Here is a 13,626-nt window from a genome sequence, read left to right on the forward strand (position 1 = left end):
AGAATGAAATTCTGAATTGGGTGAGATTCTAACCATGCCAAGTTGTATGTGCAGAATATGCAAGCAACCTATGCTACAGTTATTAAATGTATTTATTGCATTGGTGAATTTGACCTTTATTCCAAATATGAACTTCATAATCAAGCAATTTTACTGCTTTGAGAGGAAATTGACTAAGTATATCCCTAAAAGCATGGGGGAAAGAGATGCTATGGGGGAATCTGACTACTCTTGGGCGCTATTATCTAGGCTGGTGACACAGATAGGTTTTTATCAAGCACCCGCCAAGCCTCTGGCACTCTGTCATGATGCATTGCGACTCCTGAGAAGGAGCAGTAGCAGCAGCAGCTATTGCCTCCTGCATTCTCTCTCTGAGTCTCTCACAAAGAGAAAGCAGTATTGCTGACTAGATTCTGTTATCACTTCCAGCATCCTGCTAAACCCCCCAATTGACTGTCAGGAGCTCAAGCTCCCACTACCTTGCACCTGGCTCACCCAAAGCCCTACTTTTGAGATGCCTCTAATATAGGTTTTTTTGAAGTTATGACTAAATCAAGGCAGTGTGTGTGCATCTTAGTTGTAAAGGTGAATACATTGCAAGTTGCAGAGCACCCAAGGACCAGTTGTTTTCTAGTTGAAGCTGTTAAAATTTTGCTCGGATGTCATTTATCTGCTACCTCAACAATACTATGTTGTGTTACAGGGAGCCTACAAATCTTCTACCATTTGCTACAGTCCTGAGAATGGAACCTGGACAGAGCTGGAAGGAGATGTAGCTGAGCCCCTGGCAGGTCCTGCTTGCTCCACTGTCATACTACCTGCGTGTGTGCCGTACAATAAATAATATACTGGAAGTACTGAAATGAACACTGTTAAATGATGGGTGACTTAAATATTTTAAGGGACAGAATTCCTGGTACTACATACAACAAGACCCTATCCCCAATACCTGCATTTATGATTTTAAAAAAGGACTAAGTATAGTTCCCACCTCAAACAGACCGGTATCTTGTCAAACAAGTAGCTTGAAAGCATGGAACATGTTGACAGATGACCATTTCAGAGAGTGATCCTCACTTATCTCTGCTATAAACCCTCATATCAATTCTAAATTTAAAGAGAAGACTTCTAAACATCCAAACACTGCCTGAATGAACAAAATGGACTATTGTGCATTGTATTTTACCTGCATGGGATCTTTGCTGAAGTCATGATGATGTTGCTCACAATTAATTCAAAACTGAGATTCCCAAATGCATTGAACTGCAGAATTGCTTCCCCATTTTAACCCTAATCTGTGGCTGCTGACATGTTCTGCAAGTAACACAACTTAAGAAGACAGATCATAAGAGAGAATGCTTCTCTTTTGAACAGATTGGCCCCACATATAGTCTGCTCTGAAATCCCCATGCCTAAGTGTAGGGGGGGGAGTGGAAGTTTTTCAGATGTATCACAATTGAGGTTTTAGGACTGGTGCCAATCTTAGATTTTATTTGCACTAGTGTAAATCCAGAGTAATCCATAGAACCTCATTTTATTATTCTGTAAATTATTTTGTATTATTCTGATTTAAACATTCTGGCCTATACAAGTAATTCTTGTTTTTTTCAAAGTTTACTGTAATTAAGATTTAAGTTATTGCTTAAATTAATTCATAAATTTCAGGTGCAAATTAACAAATATTTGAGTCATTTTGACTAATAGATTTGTTATTCCCCCCCTATTTAACACCAAAGAACAAATTCTTTCTTAAAATGTGGATTATGTGGTATCACATTTCATTACAGCAAGTAGCTGTAATTCCTTAATCTGATCTACACTGAAATATTTATAAACTAGCTTTGTACCTGTGGTGAAAAGAAATATGGGCATAGAACTACCATAACAGGTATAAAGTTTAGTTAAGCTCAACTCAATTCCAATAGGCACTGCAACTGAGGCAATTTTGAGCCCAGAATGAGAGGGGTGCTGAGGATAAACATTCATTTGTGACCCTACAAGGAGAAATGTAGGTGGGAGATGTTTGGAGAAGAGAAGCAGTGGTTGCAGGAACAGTTAGTATGCCTTCCAATCTGTAAATTACACTCTCTAGAAGCTGCTGATTCTAAAAAAAGGGGGAGGCATCAGGGTTTAGTCACACTAATGTTTTCTTCTAGTTTAATACAGTGGTACCTCAGAACTCGAACGGCTCCATTCTCGAACGTTTCAGCTCCCGAACACTGACAAACCGGAAGTAAGTGCTCTGGTTCTCAAACGTTCCTTGGAACACGAACGTCCGACGCAGCTTCCTCTGTGCAAAAACCTAGCTGTCAGCCAATCGGAAGCCGCACCTCAGAACTCAAAAGTTTTGGAAGTTGAACAGTCTTCCGGAACAGGTTCCGTTTGAGATCCAAGGTACCACTGTATTTGTCATATTTGTGTAGCGTGCTAGAAACAGCTATTTCACATTAGTGCTGTGCAAGGCTTTTGTGGAATACGACACTTTGTCCCTGCCTATCTCCATCCAAGTCCCATTGGGCCTCTTGCAAAGGAATCAAGAGTACTGGCAAAGGAATATGATTTGATTCCTACTACCAATGGAAGGAAATAGTTTTTCGTTTTTTTGCCCTTCTTAGGACTCTTATGTCAGATACTACAAGCTGCCACCACCCTTCAGCAGCCAGTTCACACACTAACCTATAGTCTGTATGAAAAATAAAATTGTCTATTCAGAAATACAAGACAATATAGAATCAAATCTAGTTTTACAAAAACACTTTATGTTCAAATCTCATATGTCTAAGGGAACAACAAAGAGGCGCAGGGTACAAGTAGGCAGAAGTAATACATCATAATTGACCAAAAGGAAAGGTAGGAAACTCAAACTATAAGACTTAGGCTACTAAGAAACTAATAAAACTGATAACAATAATACCTGGTTTCCTAATACTACTGCTACTGTTGTTTTGCTAATGCTAATTCCATTGTTGTCACTTGCAGAAAACTAGCAGAGATTCAGTCTCTTCAAATGTTGCAAATCAATTGTTTAGGGAACTGTATCTGAAAGAAAGGAAACATAGTGAAGTCCCTATTACAGAGTTCCTGAAACTGGAGTGTTTGTCCCAGAAATTCAACCCATTTTTCTTACGTAGTGCAATCTCTGTTAGTTTTGTATTTATTTGTGTTGTTCTGATAAAAAAAACTTGTAAAATAATACGTTGTGCAATCATAACTTGGGGGGGGAGGGTTTTTAGAAATCTATATGTATATATAAATATATGGAAAGGAAACCTGTTACCACTCCAAATGAGAGAACACTTTATGGCATTTAAAAATATCAGGACTTGCCACTATGTTGTCCCATGCCACTGCTAAAATGCCACTTTAATGGGAAAGATGGGGGATTTCTTGTCCGTTTAAAAGTTCTTTTTTAAAAAAAAGACAAAGATAATTAAAGCATTTATGAGGAATATATGTAAATCTTTCTAATTTTTGGGAAGGCATGACCAAGGAAACCATACAAGTAACCAATAATGTAAATTTTGTACAGTACTAGAATGTGTAAATGAAGCTTGCTTGTAGGGCGAGGGAACTTTAAATAAAAACTTATGTACTAATGCATCTGTCTGACAAATTTCTGCTGCTGAAGAGTTTAAATAATCTAACATTTAATGTCTTGAAATCCTTTCATCATGTAGGTGTGTGAACATTTGAGTTAGGTGAGTAAATGACTGTGTAGACCTATTCATGAATAGATGGAAGACCAAATCTTTTTGAGGTATTTAATGTCATTTTTTAAGCACCTTGTTTTAAAAGGCCAACTCCAAAGCCTTTCCTTGCAACTGAGACCTCATCTCAGAAAGAAAGAAGGCAGCAGAATGTGCAAGTATCTGTATATTTATATATTTAAAATAATTATCGTAAACTTAAGAAGGGCTGGTGGTATGTACATGTGTGTTGGAAGAAACAGAGCAGGACATTTCATTTTCTTCTTGCTTTGTTGTGAGTTTTTTTTTTTTTTTAAATATTTTTATTAATTTTCCAATTAAAACCAATTATATCACATTCAATATTTCAAATTATACACATATATATATCAATCAAACCGAATGTTATGCCAAATCATCTAAATAATTTATTTTTGGGTTCCCATGCTTCAAGAAATTGGGAATTCCTCGCAACTGTCCACTGCCGTCTTATTTCTAAAGTTCAAATCGTCCTCCAAGCTCATAATATTCCAAATCTTCCCCTTACAGTCACATAGGTGTTTTCCACTTTCATCCGATTGTTCCAGCTGCTGAGATAAATATCAAACGAAGTTTCACAGATGTTCTTTCTCCTGTGTGAGTTAATCAGTCCAGCCTCCCCATAAATCTTCTTAGTGGAGCTCCCTGTTGCGACGAAGTAGCAGCGCCATCTTGAAAGGCTCAAATCACTTTCATTTTCTCTCATAGCCATGAAGATTTACGATTTATTTATCTTTATAGAATTTACAGCTTTTTCAGGCAGGAGACCCAAACATCCAACCATGAACTCTTAGTAAATTAATGGATCTCCTTGCCCTATAGCTGAACTTAGCTTCAGGTCGCTGCTCCAATTTAAAGTGCGTCACAGCTCATAAATCCTCCGAACGCGTCCAGAGCTCCTTCCGTCTGACTAGGGGGGGGCTTTTCTCATCGGCAACTTCACATCTTTAAGAAATATGCTCAGTAACAACAGCTATAAAGTTCAACTCACACAGTCTTTTGCTTCTCTTTCACTCCAAACAAGCCAGGACATCGCGTCCGGGAAGGTACGAGGCAACAATATGAAGAAAAAATAAAAACTTGCTTCCCTTATCGCTCCGTCCCCATCAATCCTTCTTCCAGATGCCGTACATTCTTTGACTCCTCTCACTCAGCAGCTTAAAATTCTCAGCAGTAAACAGCGCTTCTTCCCCTCCTTCTGAAGTATGTCCATAGATTTAAGCCTAATTATCTTCTTTAACCATGGAAATCCCCGCCATGCAGATTAGCGTCCGGGAGTCCTGGCCGTCGTAAGTGCTCAGCCCAAGCTCCCCCCACTCCAAAAACAGTCGGAGTGGGTCTGGGGGCATCGCGGGCCAGCGGCCCCTCTCCGTAACCCCCGGAGAGGGTAGGGGGTTGCCATTTACTCCCCTAGCAACCGCCAAATTCCTTACGAAGGTCAGAGAGATGGAAAACAGGTCCGCCATTCCTGCAGGCGGAAACCGGAACCTCTTTGTTGTGAGTTTTTAAAATTTATGACAACCAAAGAAGGCTTACTAGTACTGGAGGTCAGATTGGTTAGTGGGAGGGGAAGATGCACTAATGAATTCTAGAGTGCTTGTAATGCCATAAAAGATTCAGTTAATCTGCAGCATAGATGTTGATCAGTGGAACTGAACTCGGCTCCCTGGACCTTGTCAGATTTATTCTGTGCATGTCAGTGTTCCACACCAATTACAGATTTTAGAAGAGGCTCTCATGCAAAACTCTGTGCCCTAATATATAAGCCAACTCAGATGTAACTAAAATTAAAATCTGACTGTGGCAAATCTCTATGATCCTGATATATGAAAATCCAAATAAATTATTTGTTCACAGAAATGAAAAATAACTTCAGCAGGAAATTTCAAAAAAATTACTTATGCAGGATTAATCCAGTTCAATGAATGCATCTTGCGTTGATTAATAAAGCAGCCATGAATTGCAAAGTAAAACTACAGAAGCTGTGCAAGGACATTATCTTTTGTATCCCTTAGTGAAGCAAAAGAAGAGCATATACCTCAAAGAGAGACGTGTCCACTCAGTGTATTATTTTAATTGTAAGGGACTGAATATAAACACATTTTTTATTGCTTTATTATCACATTGGCTTAGCCTCTGACCAGCTGTGGATATATATTTTTTCATTCATTTTACTTCTCTGGAAAACAAAAGTTGCTATTTTACAAGTCAACATGGTGACTTACCCAAGGCTTGGCTGCGTTTATTTTCCCTTCTCCTCCTGGTTCAGAAGCAATGCTGTTCCTCTCTTCCATCTCCCCTCACATTTATACACTTTCCATGTAGTTTTTGGATAAATGGCTTTGTGCATCCCATGATTCCAGACTGTTTTGCTTCCTAGTTCACTGCCCAAATAAATGCTATGAAATAATTTGGAATGTGAGCAGTGGGAATGGATATTTTCCCTCTCCCACTAGATAAGGTAGTGCCATTAGATAAGTGGGAGAGGTGTATTCGCTGCTCTTTTTACATTAGGAAGGGAGATGGGTTGAAGGGAGGGGGTGAGTGTCTTGATCCCTGCCCAGTTTCACTGTCAAATGGTGCCTGGAAGTCACTGAGGAAGTCACCTTGCACTATATGATTGCAGAGACTGTATACCCTTGAAGCACATTCGAAGCACATTCTTTCCCTCAAGGAATTCTGGGCATTGCAGTCTACTCTTCACAGACTTCCAATTTCCAGCAACCCTCAAGAAACTACAGTGTCCAGAATTCTTTGAGGGAAAGAATGTGCTTCAAATGTGCTTTGAAGGTACTGTGTTTATGCAACCACACTTTTGTGTGGCTGGAATGTAGCCTTCTGTGCAAAGGTGAGAGTCGCATCTATTGCTCGGAGCACTTTTGCATCTGAGCACATCTGCCACTGGCAAGGGGCCCCCAGGTTTCCCCAAAGGGACTGTGGCCCTGAAGCTGAAAAAGGTCCCCCACCCTGGCCCATAGGTCTAGCTGCACTGTGAAATCACAGCAGCAGCAGAACTGCTGGCGTGAATTGTAAAATAGCTGCTCAAGGCTTGCAAGTGCTCCCAATATTTGAAGTAAACATTGTAGGTACAAGATGGGGAAAGTGGAAAGATTCCAAAACCCATTTCTAGCTCTTGGCCAGATATAATACTAATACCAACAGGATTAGAGTTTTGCTCTTGTATTATGCAAGAGAAGTGTGTGATATAATTGACAGGGGGTGAAGAGCATTTCCAAACAGCATTTAAAAGCCTCACAGACTATTTTAACTCTCAGACCAAATTAGATGTTACACTTGTCAGATGGTTAGCCCTGGTGTGAAAATGTTTGGAGCTGGGTTTTGTTTTTTTTAAAGTAGCTGGTACTGGGGTGGGCTCAAATCTCTTACACTACCCCCCTGCCCTGGCTGAAGTCATGGTCAAAATTTGCCTGCCTCTATTTGCAATGAAAGAAAAGCTGTCATTGGCACCAGTAGCAAATAGCAGGTATGGAAGGGCCAAGCCTTAGAAAAGATTTGTGCACAGTCTGCAGCTGCCTTTTGTATGTATGCAACTTTTGATAACGATAACTTTGTCAAAGAGAAGCAGCATCCCAATAAGCTGATATAGGTGAGGATCACTGGACTGGGGCTACTGAGCTTCTTCTGATCCAAAACAGGATTTGATGTTGATACTTCATTAGCAAAAGAATAATATATTTGCTCTCCCACAAAAATGATGACTGCTCAAATCTTCAACTGGTATAAGTTTCGCTTAATGTACTTTACCCCCTACATATGTAATAGGTTGTCTGAAGTATTACAATTATGAACTAGATTAATGATTAAATTCATGCCATTCCATATTAACATAGCTGCCAAGTTTTCCCTTTTCTCGCGAGGAAGCCTATTCAGCATAAGGGAAAATCCCTTTAAAAAGGGGATAACTTGGCAGCTATGCATATTAATGTAACACTTCTGAACTACACAGTATGTGTGTTACAGCATTTGGCTTTTAGAATTCACAAATGCAATATCATTCACTGCTGGGATCAGATCGTAGAATTCCATATGCTTATGGTATGTGTCATTGCTTCACCTTAATACCACTTTTCCCCTTTTGTTATGTGAGTTTTGTGTATACATCATTTTCTAATTCCCCATAGTAATATTTCTGTGCAATATTTAATTACCAGAACATGCAGTTCTATACCAGGTGAAAGTACTCAAATTTTTATACATAGTTTGAACACAATCTTTTTCACATATAAAATAATTTGCAAGGTTCCTGTTCTTTTTCATTTGTACACAGAACTTAAAGGCACATGGCCCATCTTTTTCACACAAACAGAATAAAGGAAGAAAAGATTTGCATACAAACAAGATGATCTTAAAGGAATATGCATTATTCTCATCTCCCACTGGTTGTGTACACTCCTAGTGGGACTGGTGGTGAGAAGACAAAGGGACTTCCAGATTCAGAAAGAAGCAGCTGCCTGCCTGGAAAATTCTGACTCCACCCCAAATTCTTGATTCTGGTTTCTGAAGTACCAAACAACAACAGCAACAACAACCATGTCCTGAAATACTCTTGAGAAGCACAGGAAACAAGATACCATAGTGATTCTGCACCTGAATTTTCTATGCCTAAATCTCTTCTTGCCTAAAAAGTTTAAGATGTAATCTTAGAATCCATCAATGAGACTTTCTGCATCCTGGTAGACCTAATTGAATTGTGTCTGCATATATTAATTAGATCCTCTCACACCTCCAGATCCTGGAAATTGTAATTGAGTGTTTATCTTCACTTAGCCTAGTAATGAGGTGTTTACCATGGTCTATCCCCACTCTAAAAAAAATTTGTAGCATGTTTGTCCATAAACCACCCAACCCTTTGAATAGTGCATGAATGACACCCTCATCATTGTTTTCATCCCATCCCCCTCTGGTTGGTTCTTACTGATAGTCCAGATTGCTACTGCATTGTTTGGTGAAGGATTTCATCCTTATTGCTGTGGTTCTCTCTGCCAACATATTTGGGGGGGGGGTTGAGAAAGGAAAGAGTATGATGACTTCAAGGAGACAGTGAGTGACTCAGTGCAAAAAGGGTAAATTTCGTCTGCATATTCCTAACAGCGGGGACATTCTGCACATCTCCAGAGTGCACTAAGTGATGCAGTAAACCAATAAATTAGAAGAATGTAAATTCTTTAGTAGGAATTGCACACAGGGGGAAATGCTTCCTCATCCTCATATTTGTTTTCATGGAAATAATGTACACTCTTTCTAAAAATCAAACTGGTACAAAGCTGAGTAAGACATCAAAACCAGTTATAGATATTACGCTGAACTGCAAAATTTGCAGTAGTATCCTTATCTGTTACGATAAAATGTAAGAGTGATCACTCAACATAATCAAGCCTCGAGTAGAGGAGTTTCCTCCCCTTCCGTTCCAGTACTCTCTGTCCATCTTATTTATTTCTCATTAGATAGATGTAATTATACACCAAAGGGACAAGTGGCCTCTAATATTAATTTATGGTTTGCTTTTTGTAAGTTTTACAGGATTGCAACTTGTATAAATAGAGTTCATTTCACTTATCTAACAATGCAATCTTATTTTCTACTTATGTCTGTTTGAAATTGTTCCAGTGGGGTATATTTACAGTGGTGTAGCGATGCTATTATACTGGAGCTAGCAGGGATTTGTAGTACCCCACACCAGGGAAACAATACCAGTGCAAGGGGGGAATGGATGGGTGTGGTTCGAGAGAGTCAGAAGTGGCCAACTTAGACTTCTGTCCTTCCTTGGAGGCCATTCTGACTGCCTATGCCAGGCATAGGCAAACTCAGCCCTCCAGATCTTTTGGGACTACAACTCCCATCATCCCTAGCTAACAGGACCGGTGGTCAGGGATGATGGGAATTGTAGTCTCAAAACATCTGGAGGGCCGAGTTTGTCTATGCCTGGCCTATGTCAATATTAATTTACAACTATAATAACCAAACTTTTATGAACCAAAAGAGGGGACAAAATAAGGGGGTCAAAAATATACGCAATACACTTTTCCTTTTGTTTCTTCTGAGCCACAGTGATCTGTCACTCCGCTTCTCCATACCATTTTATGCAAGGACATTTGCCTAGCTTCTGGTGTTGCTCAAGCACCTTGGTTTACAAACTTAATCCATTCCGGTAGTCCATTCTTAAACCAAAACCGTTCTTAAACCAAGGCGCACTTTCCCTAATGAGGCCTCCCACCGCCGGTACCCTTCCACTGTTCGGTTCTTAGACCAAGGTAAAGTTCACAGACCGGGACACTACTTCCGGTTTTGCGGAGTTCGTAAACCAAATAGTTTGTAAACAGGACTGTTCTTAAACCGAGATACCACTGCACTTCATTCCCCAGCACAGTGGGATAGCTTTGCACAGTTTCATAGGGCCTCCTTCAAACTATTGACAAGAGAGGGAGTTCAGGTTTGCATCCTGAACATGGGACTCAGAAGTCAGGGGGATTGTTTCAACTCAGCTCTAATTGTAATTAAAGCACACCCTCTGGAGGGTATAATGCTAACCCCAAGTTACACAGGCTGCACGGGGATAGGTTGAGCAGATCCACTTGCACTGGCAGAAAAAACATTCAAGTTGGTGTAGTGCAGAGCTTTCCAAACTGTGTCTCATGACACGTTAGTGTGCTGACCTTGTGAATTTGCTCTCACTGACCATACATCCTTGTCCATGTGGGCCGGTCTCAAGTGACCAACACAGCAATTTTAGGAATATAATTCTGCTATGTTATGTCTCTACATTCATTTACATTTGCCAGAAATATACTTGTATCTCTTAGGATTTCGACCCTTACTCCTTTAAAATGATTGCAGGATATGAAAAATGAGCCCCTTTCACCCCAAAAAATTAATTTCACCCATTACATTAAGAAGCAGGTCTGCACACTTTCTATCTTTCAAGGATTCTATGCCTGACTGCATTTATGTTCTCATTTAGCATCTCAAAATGGACACTTTCTTTCAAGAAGGATTACTGCATGAATCACCTGCTTAGTTAATCTGACTTATTAGCATACTGTCACCCATTAACTGCATTATAACAACTATAGTTCTTACTATTCTCCACCACCACTCCAAAACAAATTTCTCCAGGTTTGCAAGGGCATTTGTTGCTTTCTGCCTTTTGCAAACCCTAGTATTTACCAATCCAGCACAGTATCTGCTAATAATTTTGGGAGGGATGAAATCATCATGAATACCCTGCAGGGATCCCTCACATAGGCCAAAATCTTTCCTGGCGATTTATTGGAAAATATTTTAAAATCAAGTCCTTAATATGGCAAGAAGCCACTTTGAAATCCAAGCAGTTCTCAGGTATCTTTTCAGACTCCAAAATAAAGACACGGAGGAGTAGAATTACAGATTTCTTTTTCTTATGTATGGTAATTCATAACAGGCAGATTGGAGCTAACATCCCTAGTAGGAAAATTAACCATTCAGAACATGATCTTATTGCTCACAAATATTTTAGGTGTATATTGCTATTCACAAGGGCACACACTTTAGAATTCATTTAAGATTTGTGGGTTCTTGGAAGCATGATTCCATTAGGTAAGCATGCATTACAAGCTAGGAATATTCTTCTTCATAGAGGTGATTCTGGAAACGGTAGGTGCATAAAAGATTAGGAGAGATGGGCAAAGCCAATGCCTGCAGTTCTGTCTGAATTTTTTATGGCGAGGACCAACTTCAAGAACATTTCAGTTGGATAGACTACAATCAGCCACTAAATCAATATGGCTCTTTAGATAAGTCATTTGATTTTCCAAAATGATGAGAGATATTTTCCATTGTCACATTTTTGTACTTGTATTTTTAAAAGAATGCAGAACTGCTAGGTTGCCAGGAGCTGGGGCTGAGCACCTATGATTTAATAAATTTCCACACTAATCGCGGCTTCCAATTCCAGCATTTCCCCTGTTACATTATCTTTTAGATATGATCTAATAAGGGGAGCCTGGGTAGCTCAGTTGGTTAGTGTGTGGTGGTGTTGATAACACCAAGGTTGCAGGTTTGATCCCCATATGGGACAGCAGCTGCTTATTCCTGCATTGCAGGAGGTTGGACCGGATGATCCGCAGGGTCCCTTGCAACTCTCATGATTCTCTATGAAACCAAGACTTCAGTGTTTTTCTACTGAGCAGTGGTAACATATAAGTCCACTTAAGTATTGGACCACATGCCTAGGAGTCCGGACTGTGGTGCAACGTGCAAGGACTAGTCTACAACCACCATCATCCCCAACTAGTCGAGAGCGGGTTGTCACATCCGCCGTCATGTCAATTCTCCCTCTGCGCTTATAGCAGCTGCGTGGTAGGCAACCCTGGGAGGGGAAAAAAAAGAGAACAGCTTGACCAGTTGAATTTCTGCCTACGACACCGCTGTTCAAAGACACAGGGAGCCCTGGCTGCTCTTGGAGCATATAGTTAAGCAGCAAAACAGAAGTCGGCCCGCTGTTGTTGGGGAAAACCCAGCTCCATTCTCTCGCATAAACCGAGGGTTGGCGACGCTTCGGAGAGGAAGGCGGCGGAGGAAGGGCGGGCCCTCCTTTGGCCGCGTGTCCGGAGGGGGAAGGAGCGACGCCCGACTGGCAACTTTCGGTTCAGTCCTGCCCCGGGAGCAGCTGCAACCACTCCGCTCTGGTTCGTGGGCCATGGCTCAGCCGGAGAAAGTACTGCAGGCCAAGATAGTAATGGCCGGGGACTCCTTCGTGGGGAAGAGCTCGATCCTGAGGCGATACACCGAGTTCTGCCCAGCCAAGCCGCCCCCGCCTATTTCCTATATCACCACCGTCGGTGAGTAACCGCTCTCCCGCTTGCAGCTGCCATTCACTATCCCGCCGCCTCCGCTTTCCTTTCTTATCTGCTCCACGTACCCGTTCTGGCTGCTACCCACCCGCTGCCTGTGGGTTCGAAAATCAGTTTATTCCCTCTTATAATAAGGCACACACGCACACACAGTCGTCGCGTTGTAGTTTCATTTATAATGTAGCGTGCAGTCTTCCAACTCACACAGAGTTATGTCAGGGACTTCCAAGTCTGCCTGAAGATCTCTGTGAAGCTTGAAAACACTGCGTGGTAAAACTTTGCAGCTATTAGCATTTACAGTGGCTTCTCTAGTTTAGGTCTGGCACTCATGGACCCTCCTCAAAACACACCTTTTCTGTAACGGGGGGCAGGGGGTTCTGCCCCTCCAACAAAAGCCTGGCCCCCTAACAAAGATCCTGGCTATGCCCATGAGCACAACCCCCATATACATATCTACTGTAAGCATTCAACACATTGGCAGCTACTTCCAAGTGAATGCATGCAGAATCATACTGTGAAGCAATCAAGTATTTCCCCTGCTTAACTTTGCTTTCCTGTGTTTCCTGTTTCAGTTTTAATAGTCAGGGCCCTTTAGAGAAGTGTAACTACTTTTCAGATTGCCCCTAGAAACTAGACTTAGTAGAAGTGTGTGTGTGTGTGTGTGTGTTTTAAACATTGTGGGAAGTTATAATGTAATTAGTTTAGCATTACATTCCACTACTTTTGTGCACTAATAATCCACATTATGTATTGTATAGCAACAGAGGACACACTTCATGGATTAAAAGTGTACATGAGGTGTACACTGTCACACTTGAATCTGCTATATACATGTATTCCACATGAGTATGTGATTGCAAGCTCCCTGAATATACAAGTGTATAGTACATGTGAAATAGTGATGGTGTGTACTTTACATAACATTTGGCGTTATCCGTATTAGGGCATTATTGCATGAGGACTTTTTGTGCTTTCTTGTTGGCATGTTTGTCCAAAAGCAGAATTTTGCAAATAACGATGTGTTGTGGTGCAGGGATATTTACACCAACATT

At 40.8% G+C, this 13,626-nt stretch overlaps 2 protein-coding genes across 3 annotated transcripts in view; both read left to right on the forward strand.

Moving 5' to 3' along the window:
• KLHL14 (kelch like family member 14) overlaps positions 1-3,930 on the forward strand; it is a 61,439-nt gene extending 57,509 nt beyond the window's left edge. For both annotated transcript variants that reach the window (XM_060277848.1, XM_060277849.1), the window contains exon 9: positions 704-3,930. In XM_060277848.1, coding sequence (XP_060133831.1) covers positions 704-844 — 141 coding nt within the window. In that variant the 3' untranslated portion in view covers positions 845-3,930. The remainder of the gene's footprint in view (positions 1-703) is intronic.
• An 8,329-nt stretch (positions 3,931-12,259) lies between these two features.
• The window catches only part of LOC118090309 (ras-related protein Rab-10-like), a 33,850-nt gene continuing 32,483 nt past the window's right edge, over positions 12,260-13,626 (forward strand). Inside the window, exon 1 of the mRNA XM_035125907.2 lies at positions 12,260-12,562. Coding sequence (XP_034981798.1) covers positions 12,421-12,562 — 142 coding nt within the window. The 5' untranslated portion in view covers positions 12,260-12,420. The remainder of the gene's footprint in view (positions 12,563-13,626) is intronic.

The sequence above is a fragment of the Zootoca vivipara genome, chromosome 8 (assembly GCF_963506605.1).
Source record: "Zootoca vivipara chromosome 8, rZooViv1.1, whole genome shotgun sequence".
Classification (NCBI taxonomy): Eukaryota; Metazoa; Chordata; class Lepidosauria; order Squamata; family Lacertidae; genus Zootoca; species Zootoca vivipara.